A 27,536-nucleotide genomic window follows, 5' to 3' on the forward strand; every position below is an offset into this window, starting at 1 on the left:
CATAGACAGTAGAGCAATAACTAAAAGATAATTCAAAAGGCAAAACTAAAAGTCAATAAAGGTATTAAGATGAAATGTTAAAACTATTTAATCAACCCAAAGAAGTCAGAAAAGGAAGAAGAGAAACACAGAGCAGATGCAACAACTAGAAATAAACCCAACCATATGAATAAACATATCAAAAGCAAATGGACTGAATATTCTATTTAAAAGGAAATAAATATCAGACCGAGTAAACAGAGCAAGAAGCATTATATGCCTAAATTATGTCTAACATATGTCTAGACAATTATAAGTCTGAACATGATAAATTTTAAATATACAATATTTAAGTTTAAAGCCACAGTATATGTGTGTGTGTGTATATATATATATATATATATATATATATGTATATATACATATATATATAACGTTTTAAAATTAAAATTATAGGTTGAAAATATAGAAAAGATACCATATAAGGACTAAGCATAAGAAAGCTCATGTGATTATACTAATATCAGAAAAAGCAGAGTCCAAGATGAGGAGTATTACTGAGATAAAGAAGCACATTTCATAATGATAATAGACTCAATTCAAGATGACATAACAATGCTAAGTTTATAGGCATTCCTTAAGAGAGCTTCAAAATATAAAAGCAAAAGCTGATAGCATTAAGGTTGAAATAGACAAATCCACAGTCATAGTTGAGGAGCTTAATACCTCCCTCCTATAATTTACAGGACAAAGAGGGGAAAAGCCCAGTAAGGATAAAGAAGACTGAAACATTACTGTTGACCTATTTGACATTTATACAGCACTACACTTAAAAACTACATTGTTTTAATGTGCATGTGGAACATTTAATAAGATAGACAATCAGCTTACATAAAGTAAGTTTCAACAAGTTTTTTAAATGAAAATTTTGACCATAAAAGTCACAAGGGAAATTAGTAAATATTTTTGAAACAATAATACTGAAAATACAGCATAACAAAATTTGTCAAATGTAGCTAAAGAAGTTCTCAGAGGCACTTATATTAGAAAAGATGAAAGTTATAATTCAATGATCTAAGTTTGGTCCTTAAGCAGCAAGAAAAAGACAGTACACTAAATTCAAAGAGTAGATGAAAGGAAATAAAAGACAAAAAAAAAAAAAGAAGAAGAGAAAGAAAAACAGAAATATTGGTGAAATTGATAAACCCTAGCAAGAATATCAAGACGAGAAAAAAGCAAATTATCAATATCAGGAAACAAAGGAGATATCACTACAGATGCATCAAACATTAAAAGGATACCAAGCAATATTATGAACAACTCTATGCAAATAAATTTGAAAGTAGATAAAATATACAAATTCCTTGGAAAATGCAATTTACCAGAACCACAATTTGACACAAGAAGAAATAGGCAATCTGTGTAGTCACCTATCTTTACAGAAATTAATTCTTAATTAAAACATTCCCACAAAGGAAACTCCAGGTCGATATGGTTTCACTGGTAAAATTTATCAAATATTTAAAGAAGAATTTCCAACAATCTTACACAGATTTATTATGAAGAGAGAAGAAAAGTGAATACTCCCAACTTGTTTTAAGAGTATAACCTTAAATAACCCTCATACAACCCAGTATAATCCTGATACCAAAATCTGAGAAAGATATTATAAGGAAATTCAAAACCAGTATCTCATGCACACAGACATAAAATCCTTAATAAAATATTAGTTACGTGTGGTAGGCTGAAAAATGCCCCCCCAAAAGACGTAAATATCTTAAGCCTCAAAACCTATGAATGTTACCTCATATGGCAAAAGAACCTTGAAAATGTGATTAAGTTAAGGATCTTGAGATGGGGAGATCATGCTGAATTATCCAGCTGGGCCTGATGTAATTATAAGTAATTGTATAAGAAGGAGCAGCAGTTCAGAGAGAGTAGAAAGAGATGTGACAATACTATGTAGCTGGCTTTAAAGATGGAGGAGGGGCACAGACAAAAGAATGCAGGTGGTCCCTAGAAGTTGGCAAAAAAGGAAACGGATTGTCCCCTCAGAGCCTCTAGAAGGAACCAGCCCTGCTGACACCTTGACTTTAGCCCAGTAAGGATGATTTTGGACTTCTGGTCTCCAGAAGTATAAGATAATAAATATGTCCTGTTTTAAGCCACTTTGTGGTGATTAGTTACAGCAGCAATAGAAAACTAATACACAAAGGTATATCCTAGGGAGTAACCCAGAAAGGTAAACTGTTTTTCTATTCACAACACTTCTGACATCAAATGTGTAGGGTGTTTCCTCACACCAAACAACCAATTCTCCAACTCTCTGGATACCAAATGAGCATCCTACAATTCAATTCAGTTCTGACACCAATTACTTGGAATTAGCACAGACCCTGCAGGTTAAGGGCTCAGTCTCACAAGACTGCCTCCATTTCAGATGCCAGTAACAACTCCAAGGATGTCATCTGTACTTCTGATCAACTGGCTATAAATTGAGAGTTGACAATTCCCTTCTCAGGTTTGATAATTTGCTATGACAACCCACAGAACTCAAGGAAACACTTTACTTACCTTTATGAGTTTATTATAAAGGATACAAATAAACAGCCAGATGAAGAGGTACAGAGGGCAATGTTCAGAAAGATCCTGAGGGCAGGAGCTTCTATCCTCAGGGATGAGGCGAACCTCGCAGCATATGGATGTGTTCACCAAACCAGAAGCTCTCTAAACCTTTTAGCTTAGTTATTTTTATAGAGGCTTCATCACATACCCAGGAGTAATTATTAACTCAATCTCCAGCCTCTCTCCCCTCCCAGGAGGATAGGGGGTGGAACTGAAAGTTCCAAACTTTGATTTATTACCCATCCTCATACTGAAGCTCTCAGGGAGCCCATCAAGAGTCATCTCATTAGAACAAAAGGTGCTCCTATCACCCAGGAAATTCTAAGGGATTTAGGAAATTTGTGTCAGAAACAAAGGCAGAAAACAGATATATAAAACCAGATATAGAAGCCTCTTAGATAGCCTCATCTACCAGAGGGCAGACAGCAGAAGCAAGAAGAACTACAATTCTGCAGCATGTGGAACGAAAACCATATTCACAGAAAGATAGACAAAATGAAAAGGCAGAGGACTATGCACAAGATGAAGGAACAAGATAAAACGCAAGAAAAACAACTAAATGAAGTGGAGATAGGCAACCTTCCAGAAAAAGAATTCAAAATAATGATAGTGAAGATGCTCCAGGACCTCAGAAAAAGAATGGAGGCAAAGATCGAAAAGATGCAAGAAATGTTTACCAAAGACCTAGAAGAATTAAAGAACAAACACCTAGAAGAATTAAAGAACAAAAAAACAGAGATGAATAATACAATAACTGAAATGAAAAATACACTAGAAGGAATCAATAGCAGAATAACTGAGGCAGAAGAACGAACAAGTGACCTGGAAGACAGAATGGTGGAATTCATTCTCACAGAACAGAATAAAGAAAAAAGAATGAAAAGAAATGAAGACAGCCTAAGAGACCTCTGGGACAACATTAAATGCACCAACATTCGCATTATAGGGGTCCCAGAAGGAGAAGAGAGAGAGAAAGAACCCAAGAAAATATTTGAAGACACTATAGTCGAGAACGTCCGTAACATGGGAAAGGAAACAGCCACCCAAGTCCCGGAAGCGCAGAGAGTCCCAGGCAGGATAAACTCAAGGAGAAACACGCTGAGACACACAGTAATCAAATTGACAAAAATTAAAGACAAAGAAAAATTATTGAAAGCAACAAGGGAAAAACAACAAATAACATACAAGGGGACTCCCATAAGGTTAACAGCTGATTTCTCAGCAGAAACTCTAAAGCCAGAAGGGAGTGGCATGATAGACTTAAAGTGATGAAGGGAAGAACCTACAACTAAGATTACGTTACCCGGCAAGGATCTAATTCAGATTCAATGGAGAAATCAAAAGCTTTACAGACAAGCAAAAGCTAAGAAAATTCAGCACCAGCAAACCAGCTCTACAACAAATGCTAAAGGAACTTCTCTAAGTGGGAAACACAAGAGAAGAAAAGGACCTACAAAAACAAACCCAAAACAATTAAGAAAATGGTAATAGGAACATACATAGCAATAATTACCTTAAATGGGAATGGATTAAATGCTCCAACCAAAAGACACAGGCTCACTGAATGGATACAAAAACAAGACCCATCTATATGCTGTCTACAAGAGACCCACTTCAGACCTAGGGACACATACAGATGAAAGTGAAGGGATGGAAAAAGATATTCCATGCAAAAGGAAATCAAAAGAAAGGGGGAGTAGCAATACTCGTAACAGATAAAATAGACTTTAAAATGAAGACTGTTACAGAGATAAGGAAGGACACTACATAATGATCAAGGGATCAATCCAAGAGAATATATCAATTATAAATATATATGCACCCAACATAGGAGCACCACAATACATAACGCAACTGCTAACAGCTATAAAAGAGGAAATCAACAGTAACACAGTAATAGTGGGGGACTTTAACACCTCACTTACACCAATGGAAAGATCATCCAGACTGAAAAGTAATACGGAAACAGAAGCTTTAAATGACACAATAGACCAAACAGATTTAATTGATATTTATAGGCCATTCCATCCAAAAACAGCAGATTACACTTTCTTCTCAAGTGCACACGGAACATTCTCCAGGATAGATCACATCTTGGGTCACAAATCAAGCCTCGGTAAATTTAAGAAAACTGAAATCATATCAAGCATCTTTTCTGACCACAATGCTATTAGATTAGAAATCAATTTCCAGGAAAAAAACGTGAAAAACACAAACACATGCAGGCTAAACAATACGTTACTAAATAATCAAGAGATCATTGAAGAAATCAAAGAGAAAATCAAAAAGTACCTAGAGACAAATGACAATGAAAACACAATGATCCAAAACCTATGGGATGCAGCAAAAGCAGTTCTAAGAGGGAAATTTGCAGCAATACAATCCTACCTCAAGAAAAAAAAAATCAAGTAAACAATATAAACTTACACCTAAAGGAACTAGAGAAAGAAGAACAAACAAAACCCAAAGTTAGTAGAAGGAAAGAAATCATAGAGATCAGAGCAGAAATAAATGAAATAGAAACAAAGAAAACAACAGCAAAGATCAATAAAACTAAAAGATGGTTCTTTGAGAAGATAAAATTGATAAACCATTAGCCAGACTCATTAAGAAAAAGAGGGAGAGGACTCAAATCAATAAAATTATAAATGAGAAAGGAAAAGTTACAATGGACACTGCAGAAAGACAAAGCATCCTAAGAGACTACTACAAACAACTCTATGACAATAAAATGGACAACCTGGAAGAAATGGACAAATTCTTAGAAAGGTATAACCTTCCAAGACTGAACCAGGAAGAAACAGATAACATGAACAGACTGACCACGAGTAATGAAATTGAAAATGTGATTAAAATTCTTCCAACAAACAAAAGTCCAGGACCAGATGGCTTCACAGGTGAATTTTATCAAACATTTAGAGAAGAGCTAGCACCCATCCTTCTCAAACTCTTCCAAAAAATTGCAGAGGGAGGAACACCCCAAACTCATTCTATGAGGCCACCATCACCCTGATATCAAAACCAGAAAGAGATACAAAAAAGGAAATTACAGACCAATATCACTGATGAATATAGATGCAAAAATCCTCAACAAAATACTAACAAACAGAATCTAACAACACATTAAAAGGATCATACACCATGATCAAGAGGGATTTATCTCAGGGATGCAAGGATTCTTCAATATACTCAAATCAACCAATGTGGTACACCATACTAACAAACTGAAGAATAAAAACCATATGATCATCTCAACAGATGCAGAAAAGGTTTTGACAAAATTCAACACCCATTTTTGATAAAAACTCTCCAGAACGTGGGCACAGAGGGAACCTACCTCAACATAATAAAGGCCATATATGACAAACTCACAGCAAACATCATTCTCAATGGTGTAAAACTGCAAGCATTTCCTCTAAGATCAGGAACAAGACAAGGATGTCCACTCTCACCATTATTCAACATAGTTTTGGAAGTCCTAGCCATGGCAATCAGAGAAGAAAAAGAAAGAAAAGGAATACAAATTGGAAAAGAAGTAAAACTGTCACTTTTGCAGATGACATGATACTATACATAGACAATGCTAGAGATGCCACCAGAAAACTACTGGAGGTAATCAATGAATTTGGTAAAGTTGCAGGATACAAAATTAACACACAGAAATCTCTTGCATTCCTATACACTAACAACAAAAGATCAGAAAGAGAAATTAAGCGAACAATCCCATTCACCACTGCAACAAAAAGAATAAAATACCTAGGAATAAACCTACCTAAGGAGGTAAAAGACCTGTACTCAGAAAACTATAAGACACAGATGAAAGAAATCAAAGGTGACACAAACAGATGGAGAGATATACCATGTTCTTGGATTGGAAGAATCAGTATTGTGAAAATGACTATACTACCTAAAGCAATCTACAGATTCAATGGAATCCTTATCAAATTACCAATGGCATTTTTTAGAGAAGTAGAACAAAAAAAATCTGAAAATTTGTATGGAGACACAAAAGACCCTGAATAGCCATAGCAATCTTGAGGGAAAAAATGGAGCTGGAGGAATAAGACTCCTGGACTTCAGACTATACTACAAAGCTATCATAATTCAGGACAATATGGTACTGGCATAAAAACAGAAATACACATCAATGGAACAGGATAGAAAGCCCAGAGGTAAACCCACACACCTATGGTCAACTAATCTATGACAAAGGAGGCAGGGATGTACAATGGAGAAAAGACAGTCTCTTCAATAAGTGGTGCTGGGAAAACTGGACAGCTACATGTACAAGAATGCAATTAGAACACTCCCTAAAACCATACACAAAAGTAAACTCAAAATGGATTAAAGACTTAAATATAAGACTGGACACTATAAAACTTACAGGAAAACATAGGAAGAATACTCTTTGACATAAATCACAGCAAGATCTTTTTTGACCCACCTCCTAGAGAAATGGAAATAAAAACAAAAATAAACAAATGGGACCTAATGAAACTTAAAAGCGTTTGCACAGCGAAGGAAACTATAAACAAGAAGAAAAGACAACCCTCAGAATGGGAGAAAATATTTGCAAACGAATCAACGGACAAAGGATGGACCTCCAAAATATATAAACAGCTCATGCAGCTCAATATTAATAAAACAAACAATCGAATCAGAAAATGGGCAGAAGATCTAAATAAACATTTCTCCAGAGAAGACATACAGATGGCCAAGAGGCACATGAAAAGATGCTCAACATCACTAATTATTAGAGAAATGCAAATTAAAACTACAACAAGGGATCACCTCACACTGGTTAGAATGGGCATCATCAGAAAATCTACAAACAACAAATGCTGGAGAGGGTGTGGAGAAAAGGGAACCCTCTTGCACTGTTGGTGGGAATATAAATTGATACACCCACTATGGAGAACAGTATGGAGGTTCCTTAAAAAAACTAAAAATAGAATTACCATATGATCCAGCAATCCCACTACTGGGCATATACACAGAGAAAACCATAATTCAAAAAGACACATGCACCCCAATGTTTACTGCAGCACTATCTACAATAGCCAGGTCATGGGAGCAACCTAAATGCCCATCAACAGACAAATGGATCAAGAAGATGTGGTACATATATACAATGGAATACTATTCAGTCATAAAAAGGAAGGAAATTGGGTCATTTGTCGAGACATGGATGGACCTAGAGACTGTCATACAGACTGAAGCAAGTCAGAAAGAGAAAAGCAAATATCATATATTAACGCATATATGTGGAATGTAGAAATATAGTAGAGGTGAACCGGTTTGCAAGGCAGAAATAGAGACACAGATGTAGAGAACAACGGTACAGACACCAAGGGGGAAAAGTGGGCAGGGGTGGTGGTGGGATGCACTGGGAGATTGGGATTGACATATATACACTAATATGTATAAAACAGATAACTAATAAGAACCTGCTGTATAAAAATAAAATAAAATTCAAAAATAAAAAAAAGAATAAAAACCACCCCCAGATATGTAGTTCTTATTATGTCACACACAGGAATCCAAGGTTGGTTTAACAACTGAATATCAATTAATGTAATTTTCCAACTTAACATAATTAAGGAGAAACACCATATGATTATCATAATAGATGCCGAAGAAATGTGACATAATTCAATACCCATTCATTATAAACACTCTTAGCAAACAAGGAAAAGAAGTGAACTTCCTCAATCTGATAAGGGTATTATGAAAAATCTACAGCTAACATCAAACTTATTAGTGAAATATCATTTTTTTTCTCCTAAGAATGGGAGCAAGGTAAGAATGTCTGTTTCCACCAATGTTATTCAACATGTATTGAAGGTCCTAGTCAGTGCAATAAAATAAGAAAAATAACAGAAAGGCATAAGAATTAGAAAGGAAGAAATAAAACTGTCTTTATTCTCAGACAGTTGGTTGTTTATATTTAGAAAAAAAAATCTAAGGAATCTACAGAACTATAAGAACTAGTAAGTGGATTTAGCAGATTGAAGGTACAGTGGTAGAAAAATCAATTGAATTTCTATGTACTATTGACAAATAATTAGAAAATAAATTTTAAAATTTGATGTAAAGTAGAATCAAAAGCACAAAATATCTAAGAATAAATTTAACAAAGAATAAGCAAAATATTATACTGAAAACTACAAACATTGCTGAGGGAAATTAAAGAAGACCTAAATAAATGGAGATATACCATGTTCATGGATTGGAAGATTCGATATTGATAAAACTGCAATTCTGCCTAAATCTGATCTATAGTTTGAAGCAATTCCAATCAAACTACCATAAGTTTTGTTGTAGATTTTTTGACAGAAATTAGGAGCAGGGCACTTTAATAGGAAAAGGAGAGCCTTATCAACAAAAGGAGCTGAAATAATTGAATAAATAAATGGCACAAAAAATGGAATTCAACCTCAAACTCATACCATATAATGAAATCAATGGTATCATAGACCAAAACATAAAAATTATAATAATAAAGCTTCCAGAAGAGAACATAAGAGAGTATCTTAATGAAATTGAAGTAGGCAAACATATCTTAGAGAGGATACATTATCTGAGGAGTCTGGCTGCTAGACAAAAATCTATACATGATTTTTCAGGCTCAACCATGGGCAATTTCAATGCCTTTACCTAGCAGGCCTCATGAGGGAACGCTGCCCTCCCCACGCCAGACTTGGTACACAGCCAACACACTGTAGTCTCTAAAAGCTGTTGCTTTTACAGTCAGAACAATGGCTGGTAATGGGGGAGTGGTCATTGACTAGGAGGGTGGTGAGATGAGAGAATTGTCTGGGGCAATGCAAATATTCTATATCTTGATTGAGAGTGTTGGTTACATGGATGTTTATAACTGTCAAAGATGCAGAATTGCTCATTAAGCCCTGTATGTTCATCTGTAAATCTTATTTTAATTAAAAACATGTTTAAATATTGAGAGAAACATACAAAAAAAGAAAGCACAAGGTCTGTGCATCTTCTTTTCCTATAAAGTTGTGTGTGTGTGTGTGTCTGTGTATGTGAAATTTTCAGTTGGATCAGAATGTAGAGGCTAGATTTGGGGTTATATATTAATTGTTCAATTACACAGAATCATTTATTATACTATTAAAAATTTTAGAACATTTGAATAATTTCTTTAACATCCAAGACAATAAGGGTGATCTGCAACCAGTTAATCTACCTGTCTCAACAATGACTTCTTTTTTTGACACAAAGAGTTTATTTATAAAAAGAAGGTGAGAAGCATTCTAGGTATTGACGGTCTATGACATGAAAACATGCCAACAATAATACAGTAGAATGTTCACTGTTGAAAAGACAGAAAACTATAAGAATGCTTATCTTACTAACAGAAAACAAGGTTAATGGAATAAACTATATACAGTATGAAGCATTCTCCAAAAGGTAAATTGTAAGGACAGTATCCCATGATATCCTCAGGTTGATAGCACCTCTATCACCATTTAATGTACTGAGATGAAGTATATTACAGCCTTCTAAAGAAACACCCAATAATCTTGAATAACTCACTGATCCACATTTTAAGATTATTTGCAATGAGTATCAAATGCAGTTCAAGGAACATACGGATAGAATGTTATTAGTAGATAAAGAGATTCTCAAACAGAAGAAATCTGCAGTGGGAGACCAACTTACTAAGATTTTACAGGTGCTAAAGAGAGATAGCATCTGAAAGTTCTCTCGGGACTTTGTCATGTAAATTATTTTGGTAAAGATCTAAATTTCAATAGATACTACTTTACCATATTCTTGAACTTATCCCTGGCCAGCTGCTCTCTTTCCGCTACTTAGAATTATAGCATTTTAGAAGTGTTCAATCCATTTTTCACACTACACCTAGAATCATTTTTCCTAAAATATAAATCTGATGTCATTTTTCTGTTTAACACTTTCTAATTGCATATAGAATAAAATCCAAATTCCTCAGCATGTCATGCAAGGTCCTCAAAATCAGGACTCTGTCTTTTCACCGATCACTATCACCACCATCAGCAGTATTTCCCCAGCCCATCCACTCTAGTTATCTCTCATCCTACCCTCTAGTCACTCTATTAGCATCCTACTTAAATTATGATGGTCATGCAGTCACACACATCCGTGTCATCCTTATGCTGTTTTCTAAGCCTCCAATGCCTTCTTCCCATCCTCCTACAGGGCTGGTACTATGTCTTATCTTTATGGCTCTGGTGCACAGTACTGTGTCTGTCATATAATTGTGTTTATTAAACAAGTGTTGAATGAATAAACTTACCTATCCTAAGGTCTCACAGAAAGTGGTCAAAATTTCCTGACAACCAATTCATCCACTTTAGGTGCTTCTCAGCTCAAAACTACTAAAGCAAAGTTGATGAGTCTCATTGATAAATATTATCGAATGTTTCCCAAAAGTAAGTCTCCCCTTGCCTTGCCATTTGTTCTAAATGTGGTATTTTTCATAAGCCCACATATACTGGGGTTTAGCCTTACTGACGCTATTATTAATCTATATAATATTTTTGGATGATGTATCCTTGTTATGTGGTCCTTTTCAAATTCTTAGTTCAATTCATGCTTTAAACATCATGAAGATCACAAAAAATCTCCCTGTGCTTCTGGCAGGGAGCAGGGAAAAGCAGCCATGGAAAACATGCCCAGATAATTTTGTCCTCCTTAAAAGGCCTGCCCTCAGAGGAAACTATTTCACCAGAGCCTAAGTGACCTGGCGGAAGGAAAATATCTAACTCCAGCCCCTCCAGCCTTCCTGACTCACCTAAGGGTCCGTTTCCCCCCCTCTCCCCGGCAAGAGGAAGCACTTGTGAAGGTCACAGCCTGGGGCACAGGCTCAATGAAAGACTGAGACCTAATTATAGGAATATAGAACACTTCCCCTTCCCTGCACATCAATAGGGCTCCTGTATAATAACAGGGGAACACAACCAAAAGAGCTGCATGTCTCAGACCTTATTTAAGGAGTCTTTAGGAAAACCCAAAGATAACAGGGGAGACAAAAAAAGGATACCAGAGGAAATTTTAGTCTCTGACTAATCTTAAATTATACTTGTCTTTTTGTCACTCAAAATCCCTATCAGTGCCTCAGTTTTTCATCTAGGTGTCCCATAAACATCTTAAACACACAGCTAGAACGTTACTATCTTTCCTAGTACCAGGCCCACTCACTCATCCCTAACTTGCCCCCACTTCCTACCTCAGTTAAGATGTATGAATACATTTACACACCTAACATTCCACTGGATTCCAAATCCTATTGATTTTACAGAGCAATTCTGAGAGGGAAGTTGAATTTCCTCACTGAAAAATTGAAGAACTAATGCACAAGCTAGTCAGGTGACTTAATGGAACCAGGAGGTAATACTATATGTAATTAATATAATTCAAATTAGATGTGTTAGTCATAGTTACAGGGTACCACTGGATCACCTTTAAATAATTAGGCATGAATGCTCTGGGCCAGTACAGGAATGATAAACCAGTAGTAAGATTAATTATTAATTATGCACATACATACATATACATATTATATATACATACACTTAAATATTTGTTGAATGAATGACTAACTGTATTTAAAAACACAATCTTGCTTACGCAGTCTAAGGGGAAAGGATGGTACAATGTTACTGGGCTACTACTTTAATTCACTCAGCCTTTCAAATCCATGATATGTGCATGCACTTACTGGCACATTTTACTAAGCATCTATCACCTCTGATGCTTAATGCCTACAATGAAGTGACAAAAAGTTGGAAATGCCATCAGCATTACTGATATATGGATACTTAAACTGTTTTCTATTCTTAACATAATTGTCTTTATCATTTAGCAGTTGAGTAGGTAGATACTATGATGCAAAACAGCTGGTGTTGATAATGGCACACAGATCACTTCAGAAAAAAGAACAATGCAGCAGCTTGCAAGATTTAGCACCAGATCAGCAGTAAAAATCATTTTCTCTTTTTCTTTTACACTTAATAGTGAATCCAAAACAAAACTGGAAATCTGACTTTTTTTGGCAACAGAACCTTGTGTTCAAGTTCAATAAGCGTTTTTCTTATGACTGATACAGGCTTGTACTGAAGGATTGAAATGGTTTACATTTTTCAAGGTAATCCAATGTAGTTTCTTAAAATAAAAGAAAACTCTAGTTATTTCCTCTATGTTACATAACACTGACTAACTAGTCTATAAACATTGGTATATTCTCTCTCTTCTTTTTCTCTAATCTAGTTTATTAGCTTGTTTTTTATTTTATTTGTTTTGACTCAGCACACTCACACTTGGAGGAGACATGTAGTTAAGACGTTATTTTCTAATCTGTTGAAGATCACCATTTAAGATAGGCAGCACATCAGATTACAGCTGACCCCTGAACAACATGGGCTTTGAATTGCACAGGTCCACTTATACATGGATATTTTTCAATAGTAAATATCACAGTACTACACAATCCACGGTTGGTTGAATCTGTGAATGCAGAACCGCAGATACTGAAGCAACAGTGGGTTTGGAGGAACCGCAAATACAGAAGAACTGGTATACAGAGGGCTGACTGTAAATTAGACCTGGATTTTCAAATGTGGGGAGGAAAGGCGCCCCTACCCCCACATCGTTCAAGGGGTTAACTGTACTTTCACTTTTGTGCAGAGATATAAGGCTAGGTAGAGGAGGGAGAAGAAATGGGACCCATGAGTATTATTATATTATTAAAATAAAAATCACATATGGAACTATGTATGTTAAATGTCATTTTAGGTAAGACATATATACACATTCTGGTCCTTACATTATTATTTGCATTATCCATCAGCAGTATATACAGGGAAATTTTAAACATAACTTCTAACTTTCCAAGATTTTGAGGTTGATTACTTTTAAGATGCTTTGAAAGTGTAAAATGTTCTGTTTATTTTTTTGTCTTGCAAACCTAAGGCACATATAAACACTCAATAATAAAACAAATATAAACAAATTCCATCATTGATATCTTGAAACAAAGTATGTTTAATCACTGACTGAAACTATAAGATAATTTCTGTACTACTCAAAAAAATTCAGGAAGTAGAATCCCTGTCAATCATAAAACAAACCGCTTTCCTATGGAGAAGAGCCTTGAAACCTCCGGACCAGGTTTAAGATGTGTTAGTACTCTAATCTACTGTCAACTTTCAAGGTAAGTAGAAAATTCTGATCAACCCTGACCTTATTTTTCATTATAGTTCCCAACACATGACAGACCTTTAACTTTATAAACTATTTACATACTGCAAAATTAGTGGTATGCTTCAAGAGCAACAACTAGATCAGTGTTAAAAGAATTCTTCTGGCTTCTGAGATTCAGCTCACTATTTGAATCTTTACGACTCACTCTACTGGCTTTGTGTTTTTCATAAACATTTATTTTCGGCTTGGAAGTCATGTATTCTAACATCTGCTTTCAAATTTTCTCCTTTTCCCAAAAATAATGCAGTATTTCCCCCCCAACAAGGTGATAATAACCTAATGAGATTTTTAAAATAAATTTTCATGATTTTTATTTCACTGATTATACGATCATGTTAATAAAAACACATTAACTACTCTTTCATCTATCCCTGACCAATTTTAAACTCAGAAGAATTTAATATTCCATCTAAATCTTAATGTTAACATGTAATTTGTATGGGTGTGGTGGGAAGAGGAGGACCATAGCTAAAATCTCCATATTTAATTTCCATTATGATTGTCCTTTTGTAATTCCGCGAAGATGTGCTTAGAAGTATACATGCATTAACATTACGTAGCTATAAGCAGAAAATGTGAATAATTATGATTCTCAGCTTCAAGTAAAATGGTATCAAATCTTAGAGGGCTGACAATACAAAACCTTCACCGAATAACTGGGTACTACCATTGCTCTACTTTTTCACCTCGTCAGCTCTCCACAAGCCAGAAAAAAAGAATTATGGATACCTACTGGGAGCACTTATGTTAAGAATCCTTTGCTTTTTGCTCATGATAGAGCTCCTTGAAAGGAATGTTCAGAGACCAGAATGCTCCACAAATATCAATATGGCATTCGATTTTGGGACCTGATGTCCTTTTCAGGGATACTTTTTCATTCTTTCAAAAACAATGAAAAGAAAGAAAATACTTCTACAAATTTATTTTTAAAATATCCCTAACGTGGCCTATAAGATCCTCCATGACCACTTTGTCCAGCTCTCCATTCTCTTTTCTAACCACTTTCCCTTTTGCACTAAGTATACCACTCCAATTCCTTTAGTTATTTGGGGGTTTCAAGCATTTTCTTCCCTCCATCTAGAAGATTCTCCCCTCTCTCCACTTCTCACTTTCCAATGTCAATTAATTTCAGATATTACTTTTAAGATCACTCTCTTAGAGAAGGTTCTTTACCTCCCTCAGACTTGGTAGTGTCCTGTTATAAATTCCTATTGCTTTCTGTAGCACTTATCACCATTACAACTATTTATTTAATAAAGGAGTCATTAGTAGCCTACTGGCTACAATCAGTTATACTTGGCTCAAGTGTTACAGTTTTTAAAAATCTGGGCCACTGTTTACAATTGGGAGATTACATTATATTAGGAAAACCCTATTTAACTTATATTTATCCCTAAATGAAAGCAAGAAACTGTTCATTGAACCCCACCCCCATTCAAAAAAAAGAAATAAAGAAAAAGAACGGAAAACAGAAAACCCAGATCACTTCTCATTGACCTTCTTTCCCACTCTCCTACCACAGGGATTGTCAAAAGTACCTTAAAAGTCTCTGATTTCATAAACTAAATTGAATTTCCTCCTCATTCTCTCATTCTCATCGATTTCCAGTTCCATCTTGGGGATAAACAGAAAACTAATAAGACATGGCTTTAAAGAGTTTGCATATTTTAGTACTATACTCTAGCTCTTACTTTTTAATAACTTTAATAACTTTTCTCTCAGTCTCATATATTTCCCTGTTATTTGAAAAAAAATGGTTTGTATTTCTTATTATAGATCTTAGGCAACCTGATACATAACTGTGTGGCTCAAAAAATGTATGGTTTTCATGAAATATTCCATGCTATGCTAAATAATGATAAAGACTGCATTACAAAATTGTTTTAAGTCAGAATAGATAAGTACCCTTTCCTAGCTACTTAAGATATTAATACAATATTTTTGAGGAATTAGTGAAGTGCTACATAATAGATACTACTGCTATTTTTCATGTATGTGTTGAAAATGAATTCTATTGTAAAGTATGTAGGTAATATTGAGATAACACCTTAAATTTTTATTTAAAATGTTTTCTTTTAATTAAGCTTCTGTAATAAAACATACATCACACAACTAAGATGTTTCAGCCAACTGTTGATTTCTTCCTGCAAAATGGATTTACTTTTCATATGCTCAAGTCCCTTCAATATACTCAGTATTTCCTTCAAAAATAGTTTATATGTACGTATTTTTTTCTTTTAACAGTAAAGTAACTATTTTAATCTCTGAGAATAAATTAAGAGTTCTTCCATACAGATTTCCCAATTTCTTTGTATAGGTTCTCTAAGAAAAACTTCTTTCCTACTTTGAAAAATTCCTATCTTTGAAGATGTTCAGAGGTATAAAGATATGCATTCTAAGAATTTATTTCAACCATAATAACATAAATATGTTGAATTAATTTTCAACTGTACAAAGAAAATACACCAACAAAACAAAAAAGCATTTAAACATCTCAGCCATTACAAATCCACTCTAAAATTATTACCATTTTGGTTTTATTCAGATTATCATACTCATCTTGAATACTGCTTGGATGTATCGTCAAAAAAAATTTTATTTTTAAGTCAGCCAGATGGGCACTATAGCAGAATAATATCAGAGAGCAGGCTGAAGGCTGACGGACCTCATCCTATAGTTGGGCTTACAGGGTGGTAACCTTGGAAACTGTGGCCAACATCCAGTGTTGCATGGCGCTATGAAAAACCCAGTATTTCTTCCAAAATACCCTACCACTATTTTGAGATTGTATGAGAAATGCCAAATAGACTGCTCTCATGGTTATTTCCTTTAGTACTAAAATAACACACATACCAATACATGTCAAGAACTTTCAGCAAAATTTTCTAGCACCACTTGTACTTCCTTGGAATGTGACATCACACTATACCATTTACTAAAGGGAAATGAAGTTGGAAGCAGTTTTTGGCAAAAATAATAATGCCTTTCTGCTGTGTTCTCTCTTCAAGAACTAAAGGGTTAGTACGACGTTAAGAAAAGGAGGAAGAAAGGAGAGGGAACTTACAAAGATTGAATGTTACACATTCTTTGCATGTTTAAAATATTACATGCTACATGTACTTTAAAAAATAGTTACACATATTTGGTACCAGGTTTTGTGTCAGGTACATTATGCATATTATCTTTCATGCTCACCCTAACACTAAAGCAGATATTTTTATTTGCATTTTACTGAAACTTTCATAATGTATAGGATTCTCTTTCCAGTGAGGTTAACAACTTGTCCAGGTTCACACAGCTACTATATGCCAGAGCTGGGAGGTAAACTCATATCTATTTCAATCTACAGATCACTCTTTTCAGTGGCAGAACCATACTGAAAGTTTCCCAATTCACACAGGTAGTGAGTGGTGCAATTAGGACTCAAACCCATATGTCTTGACTCCAAAGACTGTGCTCTCTATCTACTATACTGTGTTGTCTCTGAGCAATGAAAAGAGATATTCTTCTTAGTCATAATATACATACATATATATACATTGAAGGCTTACTTGACTTCTTAGGTAATTCTCCGTTGCTTTTGCTAATAAGGAAATTTATATGATTGATATCTACCTCAATAATATATAGAAAAAGCCAAATGGGGTGATTGCTTCATTTATTCTACCAATAGGAAAGCAGTCATGATAGAAAGGAAAAAGTGAGGAAAATCATAATAATGATGATGATGGTAATAACATTAATAATAATAATCACTTACATAGCACTTGCTCTTTGCCAGGCACTGCTCTAAGTTGTTTAGTTGTACTGATTTATTTAGCACAACAATCCTATTAGGTAGGTACAATTATCATTTTCATATAAGCAGGGTTAAGGAAACAGATACAAAGAGGTTAAGTCATGTCCCTAAGGTCACACAACTGTAAGGGGTAGAGCTAGGATCTAAAACCCAGGTGACCTGGCTCCACATTCCATGCTCTTAACCACTAGCCTATTGGGACCCTCTTTGTAGAAAGAAACAACTAGAAAGGGACAACTTAAAAAAAAAAAAGCGAGGTTATTTTGTTTACAAGGTTACCAACTGGATGGTGATTCCATCATATTACTGTCAACAGATGTTCTGAACAGTGAATTTGCTAATCTGCTTTCAGCAAAGAATTTAGTTAAATTTGTTCTGATTGCTTACTTATGCTTTTAAACTCAGTTAAGTGGGGATTTCAGTAAAGCACAATATATTTAATAAATTCAAATTAACGTTTAATCCTAACCTATCTTTATCTACAAAGTCTATCTCAAGAATTAAGGTGAAATATAGAGTTAGCCTATCTCTTCTCATTTTGTAGACTTAAAAAATGGTTTTTTCTTTCTTTCAAACATGTTCCAAGCTTATGTCACATAATATTTTGCTTAGAAAAGGCGCAATCAGTGTGTTTGTGTGTATATTAATCTGGATTCACTTTTTAGGACTTCCCATGACCACTTCCCAGTTCCTTCAAGCATTAAGTACAGTTAGTGGGCTCAACGTGATGAAAAAAGACATTAGATCTAATTAGAAAAGACATCTCAAATAAGTGCACTGTGATTAAAAATAAAAGGAAACACAGGTGTACTTAAAGGCAAAGTTTACATTGAACCCCTCCACCCTTCTTTTTTTTAAAGTCACATTTTTCTTATAAACTTTTTTTCTTCCCCAACTGGAATCATATAGTGACCAAGCAAATGAAGAGCCAGAATAATGGCAGTGAGGATCAATGCAATTCACATCGATAGAAGGCATCCTACTTTCAAAAGTAAGTAGTGTTTACCTTTTCAATGAGTCAGTTCTAACAAACATATACTCTTACTTTCTGATTTCAGAAATAATGACTTTAATGTACAAGCAGAATTACCACTAATCTGCTTATACAATATGAAAACAGATTCCTTCACCAGTGTATAACTGGAATATTTATGCACAAAATTGGAAAGGTATTAAATTTACTTTACTTGAAAATGCACAATCATCATTCCTAACATATATTTTTTAGACCTGACCAGAAAAATTCTTTTAATTCTAATCAATCATCCTCTGCTTACTTTGGCAATTTAGAAACAACAGGAAAATATCTGCACGGTACAGACAGTATTTGTAGTTTGCGAAACTAGCTTTTTTGTAACTGTTCAACACCAATAGGAAAAAAAGAGAGAGAACTTGATTTTCATAAAGAATCTCCCAGAAAAAAAACCATAAGAACTAAACTACTATTTGTTGATACAAGAAATAATTAACTTTAATTAAAGTTTGATAAGTTAGAAAGCTGATGGTGAATACTTTTAACTTGTGGGGAAAGGGGAAGTAGAAGTTTTAAAATAAATCCAATAATTTTTGTTATTATTTTCCCAAAAAGGATGAAGATTTTCAACAACAGGAAGATCATCCACTAAAAATAAAAACTGGGGTAGGCAGCAGGTTTCTTTTCTTTTTTTTTTTTTTTTTTTAGTTTTTCCTCCAGCGTTATTGAGGTATAACTGACATAAAGAATTGTACATATTTAAAGTGTACAACAGGATGATTTGATATGCATATACTTTGTGGAATTATTGTCACAATCACATTACCTAATACAGCTATCACCTCACATAGTTACTATTTTTGTTTTGTGGTGAGAATGCTTAAGATTTACTATCTTAGCAAATTTCAAGCATACAATACAGTATTATTAACTATTGTCACCATGTTGTCTTTTAGATCCTCAGAACTTATTCATCTTATAACTGAAAGCTTGTATCCCTTTGAAGGTTTATTGTAGTGTAAGTCCTCACAGTTGGCTTTTGTTTTTTTTTGAATTTTTGAATTTTATTTTATTTAGTTTCTATACAGCAGGTTCTTATTAGTTACCTATTTTATACATATTAGTGTATACATGTCAATCCCAATCTCCCAATTCATCCCACCACCACCACCACCCCCCCGCCACTTTCCCCCCTTGGTGTCCATACGTTTGTTCTCTATATCTGTGTCTCCATTTCTAGGCAGCAGGTTTCTTATTTCTTTTGAGAGTACTTATTAAATATATAGTGTTAAGGTACCTTTCTTTTATTCTTTGATTTTTAAACAAATTTATCTCTTGGATAATTTTAAGTGTGTTTATTTTCAGCAATCACTTGTGGCTGCCTGAAAATATGGAGAACAGCAATAAACACATAGAAGGGTTGGAGCCAATGAAATGCTATTTGAAGAAAGCAGAATTTTTCTACTTGAAAAACATTTTGGTTTCCACAAAAATATAGTTTAGTTTTTTCTTCCACAGATTGTTATATCCTACGTAACCATATTACTTTCATCTTTTCAGCGACAGCATCAAAGCTTAAACCATAGTTACATTCAATATTTCTACACTTAAGCATTCAACTCCCAAATTTACAAGCTCCTCACTTATGAATACAATATATAGCTTGACTTACTATCCTGCATTGTATAACATGGAATTTCCCTGGAGTGTGACTTGCTCTCCCAAGAGGACAGGGTTTCTCCTTTCCTCAAACTGTCAAACTGTTAGCAAGCAGCTATGGATAGGAGAGAGCAAAGTTCCATGTGAATTACATCTCTGTATAAACTTAGATTCTCAAACTCCTTCCCAAGTGGCCTTTATTTACTCTCTATCAGTTGGAGATAAATAGGCCTATCCTAAGCAAGGCAAATGTGTCACCCCGCCCGCCCCCACCGCCCTGTCCTTTACCTTTTTGATGGCATCACTGACATGAAAGTAAATGATAGTGAGCTATTATGACCCTGTTTTACATCTACAATGCTGGGCCAGCAGAACAGGTACTATACAAGAGAGATAATTCGGAGACGGATGATGAGGCTCAAGCAGAAGAGATTCTGAAGGCTTGTATGATTATTTTTGCAAATTGTTATAAGAATGTCTCATTATCCTATAATTAAATTTCACTTAGTAATTCCATTTATATATATCTATACCTGGTAAATCAGAGAAGAGAAGAATGCACTCATTAAAGCCATTAGACAAAAGCCGGTCACGCAGCTGCTGAAGAATTGCTACTCCGATACAGAATGGGAAGGAGGAATTCCCAAGCAGTAAGGTATCCCAGAGGTGGAAAATTTTGTGCAGTGGAAATACATCTGTAAAATGACAAATATAAATAAATTAACTGAAATTAAAAAAAAAAAATTAAAACAACAACAAGCTACTTTACTAGACATGGTAATTCCCTTATGGTCAAAACTATTAAAGAACAAATACTGGCAAACTGTTTTTTATAAAATACGTATTTGGCTTTGTAGATTTATTACTTCCTAAGGCATCCTAAAAAACTGATAATCAGATTGATCAAATAGATGACATTTCCTAGCCACCATTATCAATCTTGGTATAGCTGTTACATTCATTCTGTTTCTTCCTAGAATTTTCAGGTCATATTATTCTCACAAGTTTATATACTTAGAAGAATTTTAGTATTGTTATAGATTCAGTATCATTACATTTCTATTATGCACTCTAAAAACTGCTTTTTAAAATTCCCATAAAAAAATCTGATTAGCAATTTTTTATTTTCTGAAACTTTCTTTTTTTCATTTATCAATACTCTGAACATCTTTCCAGGCCAGTGCATACAGAGCTACTTCAAATATTGTATTCCATTAATCATATGTACATATTTAAGCAGAATATCCACTGTATTAATATCTGTAACTGATTAAAGTATTACATATTCACATAAACTGTTTATTTCTAGAGGAATTCTAGGATAGGAAATAACAAAAGTATTAGTTATTAGACAATCTCTAAAAATTGAGCCTGATTTGGTTGTAACAGTTGCCTTCCAAAACTTTATGTAAATACTACAGTTAATATTAATTTATTTTTCAATAGAGGGCAGAGATTTTATGAATGTCATGATATGTCAGATAGGTTTTCATCCTATAGAACAACCTTTTTGATATTTAGTAGTCAGAACAATTGAAAAATATTTCTACCCAACTATATTACCTTAGCATTACATAAGGATGCTCATGTAATTAAATCTGCTTAGTATTATTGTAACTATAATATATTGGGGAAGAATGGAGCTGTTCTTTTGCTAATACAATATTGAAAGAAAAGGGAAAATGATACTTACGAGTAAACATGGTGAGAAACCAAGGGATGGCATAGAGCTATGAGTGGAAAAAGATAGGGATGCAGGGGATGGATAAAGAGGAAATAAAAGAGATAATTAGAATGACTTCCAGTAAACTGAATGGTAAAAAAAAGCTCTATGTTTTGGTCTACTCCACTGATTAAAAACATTCTTTAACACGACATGCAGAAATAAACTCAAAATGGATTAAAGACCTAAATGTAAGGTCGGATACTATAAAACCCCCAGAGGAAAACATAGGCAGAACACTCTTTGACATTAAATCACAGAAATATTTTTTTGGATCCACCTCCTAGAGTAATGGAAATAAAAACAAAAATAAACAAATGGGACATAATTAAACTGAAAAGCTTTTGCACAGCAAAGGAAACCAAAAACAAAATGAAAAGACAAACTATGGAATGGGAGAAAATATTTGAAAATGATGCGACTGACAAGCGATTAATTTCCAAAATATATAAACAGCTCACACAGCTCTATATAAAAAAAAATCAAAAAATGGGCAGAAGATCTAAATAGATGTTTCTCCAAAGAAGACATACAGATGGCCAAGAGGCACATAAAAAGATGCTCAACATCACTAATTATTAGAGAAACGCAAATCAAAACTACAATGAGGTATCACCCCACACTGGTCAGAATAGCCATCATTAAAAAGTCTACAAATAATAAATGCTGGAGGGGGTGTGGAGAAAAAGGAACCTTCCTACACTGTTGATGGGAATCTAAATTGGTACAGCCACTATGGAGAACAGTATGAAGGTTCCTTAAAAAACTAAAAACAGAGTTACCATATGATCCATCGATCTCACTCCTGGGCATATAACTGAAGAAAACTCTAATTCAAAAAGATACATGCACCCCAATGTTCATTGCAGCACTATTTACAATAGCCAAGACACATGGAAGCAACCTAAGTGTACACTGACAGATGAATGGATGAAGAAGATGTAGTATATACATACAATGGAATATTACTCAGCCATAAAAAAGAAAGAAAGAATGCCATTTGCAGCAACATGGATGGGCCTAGAGATGATCATTCTAAGTGAAGTAAGGCAGACAGTAGATGTGGAATCTAAAAAATTGATACAAATGAACTTATTTATAAAACAGAAATAGACTCACAGACATAGAAAACAACAAACTTACAGTTACCAAAGGGGAAAGGAGGGGGGATAAATTAGGAGTTTGGGATTAACATATACACACTACTGTATATAAAATAGGTAACCAACAAGGACCTACTGTATAGCACAGGGAACTATACTCAACATCTTGTAATAACCTATAATGGAAAAGAATCTAAAAAAGAATATATATATACATATATATATATATATATATGTATAACTGAATCACTTTGCTATATGCTAGAAACTAATACAACATTGTAAATCAATTATACTTCAATAAAAGTTTAAAAAAATAAAAGAGAATCTAGATAGTTATAATTATTATCACAAATATTCTATTAAATAATGATATCTATTACAAATGCTGCAGATGATCCTTTGGCCAAGGCTTATTCCACAGAGTATTTTCATTTCATCAAAGACTACACTCAAGACAATGCCTAATGCAAACACAATACTAGCATGCTAATTTCAAAGGTCTACTTTTCAAAGGAGAACTTTTGTTCTTAGGAATAAAATATTCCTAAGATTTGAAGAGTCTTCATCAGTGTTGAGTTACCCTTACTGAGTATTTTTTGAGACATGATGAGATGATATTTGAAAAATGTCCAAAATGTCTCATTAAAAAATTTTTATGAAGCTTATGCCTTCTAATACCACTTTCTAAATTAACAGGAAGCTTCATAAGAGACTAAAAGTAATGAGATCTAGGAATGAAATAATTTGGTTCTTTAGATGAGTGACAAATTAATTTTCCTAAGTTTACTCTCTAGAAATGAAACACACACACACATACCAATTAATTTTGTGAGATTTTGAAAGTAAGAAATCATTCTTAATTTCTAAAAGTAGAGTAAAATCTCCTTTGTTAATAACAAGTATCAAAAACCAATAATAATTTACAGAAAGATATGAAAAAGCTCTACTTTTATGTTTTATGTCAGTGCATGCTCCTATTAGACAAAGAGTTTTGTACCTATAGGGTATTTTTGTACCTATAGGGTATTTTTGTAAACCTATAGGGTTTAAATAAATAGTTTTTCAGCACCTATCAATTGAGAATTTACAAGTAGAGTTGAATATTTCTTTGCATTATATACAATTGAGTATCTATGCTATTAAATGCCAGTCAAGAACCATAAGTACAGTTATAGACTACATTAAAATCTAAGTACTGTATGTGAAATAAACCCATTGCTCCCCACAAGATCATCACTTATATACACTGACACAGCCATTACAAATGGGGAAACAGGAGTACAGAGGTATGTGACTTCACTATAGAGTATTGGTTGTAGAAAACAATAAAATATAATAAAATCTGAATCTTTCAGCCTAATTTAAATTTAAACATACAGTCTGTATATATAAGTTCCATCATTATTATTTAACTTTTCTTTCTTTTAAGGATATAACATAAATTATACTATGCTCTACCCTTCTGATCAAAGCCAATTGTTTGTCATTAGGAATCTTACCTGAGTTACTTCAGCAACCAACTAACAATCCCTTTACCCACATATTGAAGAGAGCATGTGTATGAGGAAGAACACAATGTGGGGAGGAACCACCTGAAAGGATCAGGGGGAAAACATGCCAGGCTCACACAAAGCCAGGCATGGTTCATCTTACCACTAGCCAGAATTTTTTTAAAAACCCTGAAATAAACAAGGCATAAGGTAGAGTACTCAAAAGGATATTGCCTTAGTAATGGGGCAAAATTATGCTCCCAAATTATGCTGCCCTGGTCTCACTTAACAAACCTTAAAAGCAAGCCTTGAAAAGATCAAACTGTTTCAATGTTACCTAGCTGCATCTCAAAATAAAGCTCAAGAATATTTACAAGAACATAAAAATATCCAATAACCAACAAGGTAAAATTCACAATGACTGAAATTCAGTAAAAAAATCAGTAGTGCAAAGTAGCAGGAAAAAAAATGATCATAATGAGGAGAAAAAATCATTCAATCAAAATGGACAAAGAACTAACATAAATGTTTGTAATAGCAGGCAAGGATGTCAAAATGCTTTTTATATCTGTATACATATGTTCAAAAATCTAACAAATGATTGAACACGTTAAGTAGAGACATAGTAGATATAAAAAAGAACCAAAAAAACCTTTCTAGAGGTGAAAAATACAATGTTTGGGTCAAAAAATACACTGAATAGGATTACGAGCAGATCAGACATTGCAGAAGAAAAGATAAGTAAGCCTGAAAATACAGCAATAGAAACTACCCAAAATGAAACACGGACAGGGGGAATAAAGAAAAACAAAACATGTCCTATGCATCAGTGAGCAACTTCAACCAGCTGATATATATGTTATTGGAGACTGCAAAAGACAGAGAGAAGATGAGAGGGGACAGAAAAAATATTTGAAGAAATAATAGCTGAACATTTTCCAAAAGTGATGAAAACTATAATCTGATATAGTAAATAATCTCAAGAACCTGAAGCACATGAAACATGAAGAAAACTATACCAAGGTACATCATAATCAGATTTCTCAAAAAATCTTACACCATAGCCAGAGAAAAAAGGCACACTATGTAAAAGCATCAGTGAGAGGAATGTTTTCTTGTCAAAAACAGGGCACAAAAAATGACAGTGGGGCAACATTTTTCAAGTAATAAAAAAAAAAAAAACCTATCAACTTAGAATTGTATGTCCAGCAAAAATATCTTTCAGAGAAAGGTAAAATAAAGACTCTCACACAAACAGAAACTGAAAGAATTCATCAGCAGCAATCCTGCACTATAAGAAATGCTGAAGTCAGTCCTTCAGGAAGAAGGAAAATGATACCACATGGAAATCTGGACCTATACAGAAGAATGAAGAGACTCAGGATTATAAAAATGTAGTTAAATATAAAAAACTTTTATTTAAAAAAAAATCTTTAAAAATAAGTGACTCTCAGGAATTCCCTGGCGGTCCAGTGATTAGGACGCCACGCTTTCACTGCCAAGGGCCTGGGTTCAATCCCTGGCTGGGGAACGAAGATCCCACAAGCTGCGTGGCACAGCCAAAAAAAAAAAAGTGACTCTCTAAAGCAAAACTAATAATTTATGTGGAGCTTATAATATATGTAGAAATAAAAGGTAGGACAACAATAATACAAATGCCAGGAGGGGAAAATGGAGGTATATGTTGTAAAGTATTTATACTATATGTGAAGTGGTATAATACTACTTAAAAGCAGATTATAATAAGTTAAAGAATTATAGTATAAACCAGAATTTCTTAACCTCAGAACTATTCACATTTTGCATTGGACAACTCTTTCGAGGGGGAGGTGTAGTTTGTGTTTTAAGATTTTTGTAGCAAACCAGCCTCTCTACTAGATGCCAGTAGCACTTGCTCAGTTTTGTCAAAAATGTCTCAGACTTTGCCAAAAAATCCCGTGGGAGGCAAAACTGCCCCTGGTTGAGGACCACTGTGTAAATCTTAAAGAAACCAATAAGAAAACAACAAAGAGTTATAGCTATTGTCTCAACAAAGGAGATAAAATAGAATCACAAAAAATATATCCAACAAATTCAAAGAAGGCAGATAAAAAGGAAAAAGAGAACAAAGAAGTGATAGGACAAATAGAATAAAAATAACAAATTGGTAGGTTTAAAGGCAGCCATAGCAATAATCACAACAGAAGTCAATGGTTCTTGTGATGGTTAATTTTATGTGTAAACTTTACTGACACAGATGCCCAGACACTTAGTTAAACAGTATTCCGGATGTGTCTTTAAGGGTGTTTCTGGATGAGATCAACATGAAAATCTGTAGACTTCGTAAGGCAGACTGCCCTCCCTAATGTGAGTGGGCCTCATGGAATTTGTTGGAGGTCTGAATAGAACAGAAGGTAGAGTAAGGGAGAATTCACTCTATGCCTGATAGGATAAGCAGTGAAGAAAGCATAGTTCTAGCTTGTAAGGAGCTTACAGTTCATTAAGAGCAGTAGCTATTCATTAGATATTCTCTCAATCCACTCCAATTAGGTTCTAGCCTTCACCTCACCACCAGAACTGCTCTTCTCTTGGTCATCAAAGGTCTCCATGTTTCTAAATCTAATGGTCAATTCTCATTCTCAGTCTTTACCAATCAGCAGGCTTTGACATAATTTACTATTCTCACCTCCTCTAACCGCCTGCCCCCACCTTAACTTGGCTTCCAAGAAACCACATTCATCTAGTTTTCTGACTGCTCCTTCTCCATCTCTTTTGTTGGTTCCTATTTATCTCCCTGACTTAAATATTGGCATGCCCTATATTCAGTGCTTAGAATTTTTTTCTCTTCTATTTTCTCCAAATGATGTGAGGACTTATATTTACAGCTCTATCCCAGACCACTCTCCTGAAATCCAAACCGGTATGTACAAATGCCTAC

The 27,536-nt window shown here is 34.2% G+C and overlaps 1 protein-coding gene across 8 annotated transcripts in view; it reads right to left on the reverse strand.

The window, feature by feature from the left end:
- The window catches only part of TBCK (TBC1 domain containing kinase), a 249,778-nt gene that overhangs the window by 101,727 nt on the left and 120,515 nt on the right, over positions 1-27,536 (reverse strand). For all 8 annotated transcript variants that reach the window (XR_005019963.1, XM_036852717.1, XM_036852718.1 and 5 more), the window contains 2 exons: positions 21,994-22,030; positions 20,834-20,995 (listed from right to left, as the gene is read on the reverse strand). Coding sequence is in view for 7 of the 8 variants with exons in the window: in XM_036852717.1 (XP_036708612.1) it covers positions 20,834-20,995; positions 21,994-22,030 (199 nt within the window). In the remaining variant the exon portion in view is untranslated. The remainder of the gene's footprint in view (positions 1-20,833; positions 20,996-21,993; positions 22,031-27,536) is intronic.

Source organism: Balaenoptera musculus, chromosome 5 (genome assembly GCF_009873245.2).
Source record: "Balaenoptera musculus isolate JJ_BM4_2016_0621 chromosome 5, mBalMus1.pri.v3, whole genome shotgun sequence".
NCBI lineage: Eukaryota > Metazoa > Chordata > Mammalia > Artiodactyla > Balaenopteridae > Balaenoptera > Balaenoptera musculus.